General features: G+C 37.9%; 1 protein-coding gene across 1 annotated transcript in view; it reads left to right on the top strand.

Moving 5' to 3' along the window:
- MAGT1 (magnesium transporter 1) overlaps nt 1-1,081 on the top strand; it is a 9,686-nt gene extending 8,605 nt beyond the window's left edge. The window contains exon 9 of the mRNA XM_009696595.1: nt 460-1,081. Coding sequence (XP_009694897.1) covers nt 460-475 — 16 coding nt within the window. The 3' untranslated portion in view covers nt 476-1,081. The remainder of the gene's footprint in view (nt 1-459) is intronic.
- Nucleotides 1,082-3,172: the final 2,091 nt, after the last annotated feature.

The raw sequence follows: 3,172 nt of genomic DNA, 5'->3' as shown, positions 1-3,172 counted from the left end.
CCTGCTGACTGGTATTTCCTTGTCTGGTAATATTAACAGAATGGAGAAGTAGACAAAGGACCTATTTTCTGAAGTCTAATTTGGTGGGATATACTCTCTTAAAAATGCCTCACTTGCTTCTCAAAGAGTGGCAATATTGGTCAATATAATCACCAGAAATAACAGTATTTGGTGGATATCACAATTTTTTAGTCTGGCCGAAGGAAAGATTGTGGTAGTCTCCTTTTCATGCCATTACATATTATAAAATATTTCTGTTTTCATAGTGATATGTCAGCCAATTTATACTGAAAACAAGGACTCGCTTTTAGCAACTTCTCAGCATCTGCTTACACCATAGTTGCATCAGGTCCAGATTCTTATTCTGATTTTCTTGGTGTATATGAAAGCTAAGTGGAATGTTGCATATCTTTGTTTCTTATAAAATTAATAAGAATATTTGTTATTTTGTTCCTGCAGTTTCCTAATGAGTTAAAGGATTCCAGAATCTGTAACATCAGAAAGGTGGCAACTGATATTGGATGGAATGGAATGGAAGAGCTAAATATGTATGGTTCGTGCTACCTCTCTTTACACTGAATGAGATAGTTAAACACTGAACCAAAGACAATATGTAGTGCCTTAAATATAACAAGCAATTTGCTCTGAAGGACAGAGTATTAAGATGCAATCTCTTTTTCATAAGCTTTACATCTTAAACAACTCTATTTCTAGTGAAATTCAAAACTTAATGCTTAGGACTACATTTCCATAGACTAACTAGAAACAGTACTTTAAGTTCAATTGGATAATCTGTTTTCCATATGTTTCTTTTTCCCTCAAATATTTATCACTTTATTTCCTGTTTGTGTATAGGAGGTGACAATAGCTTCTCTGTCATGCCTTCTCACAGTTGAGAAAACATCTTCGTGTACCTGGAAACCTTTTCCTTCAGTCTGTGTGCAACCCTTGGAGCATACTCCGTACTCCAGTGTGGAATGTGCATATCCTAGAGCTGTATCTCATTTTTGAGAAGAGTACTTAACTGCTGTATGATGCAAGAGGTTGTTTCACGGAGGAAGGGAGAGTTTTCAACCGGTAGAACTGAGTTATTAATTCAATTATTCATTAAAAACTTTCTTTGCCACATGCTGAAACTGCAACATTTCAGTTTTAAACATTGGCTCAGAGCAGAAAAAAATATTCTTATCCTGACCAGCACTCACACTCTCAAAAATATGAACCAAAACTACAAAGGTAACTAGCTGTCTGTAGCATGAATTAAAAGTTGCTAACTGACTTTCAAGTTACTGCTCAGAGCCCTGGCAAATCAACAGATGTCAGATTTTTGGTCACTAAGTAAGTTCTTGCATTCTCCGTTTATTTTCTCCGAGTTTTTATCCTTGGAGAGGATAAGGAAGTGGTCAGAGGTATCTAATCTCAGGATAAATGTTGTCACCCCGGGAAAGATTTGTTAGACTGCCAATTGAATGCCTGTGCTTTTTGCTCTGTCCTTTTGTTCTCTCATCTTATAAAGATACTTTGCCTTAAGGATTCTTGAGTGGGAGACATTGTGCCTCAGTCCAAACTGTTGTGTAGTTCAGTACCTGTACTACAGGAAATCTTTGCAGCCTGATTCAGTAATACTTCCTTCCGTAGGCTGTGGTGGCCTTTGAGGCTACCAGTCAGAGGGAAATATGATGAGACATGTCTCCTGCTTCTGCCTCTCCCATGGGGTTACAGAATGTGGATACTTTAGACTGAATCTTGGAAAGGACTATATCATTCAAAGTAGAATGTTATTCTTATGCAATTTTGCTAAATTAACACACGTCTCAAGTGCCTTAACTTCATTAATTTAGTTGTTTGATGTTTCAGCTTGTTGAGATGCATTTTTCTATGCCATGCAGAATGACAAACCTTAGTGGAATGGATAAATTGTGTGCCTGACTGGATTTTGGACAAGTTTCAATAAAATTTTTTAGTCTAATCCATGCTCCTGTGTCTTTTGAACTTTAACATAGAACAAACCAACCTCTTTTCTTCTGCTATTGCTTCAATGTGTTAAAAAAAAAGTCTGTATATAGTAAAGGACCTGAGTATGGCTGAGTAGACTGGATTAGAAGCATATATGTGTTTATGCAGGAAATTACAGCCCAAAATGTCAATACTAGGAGATCTCTCATGTAGCCAACTAATAACGTAAAGATGGCATGGTTTTTACTTGTCTTGGGCATCTGTCCTGAGGTGAAAATCCTGGCTTCCTGGAGTCCTAGACGGATCAACTAATAGTGTTTCTGGAGCCAGAATCTAGTTAGCACTATAGATTTGCCTGGAACAACTCTGGACTGCTGTACCTGTTGCTTATTTTCCTGCCCTGTTGCTACAGTGCTTCCAGTGAACTTTTAGTTTGTACTTCAGTCGTTAGCGATACAGGTGAAAGTGGCTTATAGTCTCGTTCTAAAGAAGTAATGTTTTTTCTTAAACTTTCAGAGACTTGTTTCTAATTTTTCTGACATGGTGCTTATTTTATTCTGCCCTTCTAAAAAGCATCTTAATATATATTGGCTAATGTTAAAACAGTTGCGCATCATGCTGGTGGGTGGTGGAGACATGCTGGCCTTCCACTTAAGGAGGTATAGATGTTGAGAGTTTGGGATTTTCCTCTTTTGCCATGCTGACATATGAAATGAAAATACTGCTTACTTTTCCCAAGTTTTTCTGCTCTCTAGGCTGAAACTGAAGTACATGGAGGAGGGAAGAAGTGTGATAGTGGAGGAAAAGAAGATTGAATGAGCGCCTACAAGGACCTGTAGCAGATTTAGAGAGGATGCAGTTCTAGAAAGATATAACTTGTGCAACAGTTGAGAGGTAATGGCCAGCTATAATTGGTACCCAAAGTGATTCTTTGGAACCATTGGCACATGCGTCTCATAACTAGTCAGTATAATACAGTTCTGGACCAGTAGAACAAAGGTGGAAGAGGCAATGCATCTGAGAACTGGTATGCTAAAGCTGGGAGTTTGAGGCCATCTCCTTTAGAAAGTGAGTCATTAAACAGCTCAGAAGTACTCTAAAAGTTCACCTTTAGAGAACACTTATTATAATAAAAGGAGGAAATGGTGTATTCTGTAGCTGAAAATGGACTGTGGTTTTGTTAATGTGCCTGGCCTCAAAGATTGCTGCTTTTTCT

Source organism: Cariama cristata, unplaced genomic scaffold (genome assembly GCF_000690535.1).
Source record: "Cariama cristata isolate BGI_N322 unplaced genomic scaffold, ASM69053v1 scaffold28203, whole genome shotgun sequence".
In the NCBI taxonomy this organism is placed as follows: Eukaryota; Metazoa; Chordata; class Aves; order Cariamiformes; family Cariamidae; genus Cariama; species Cariama cristata.
Note: the sequence above shows the minus strand (reverse complement) of the source record. Positions and strands in the feature narration are given on the sequence as shown.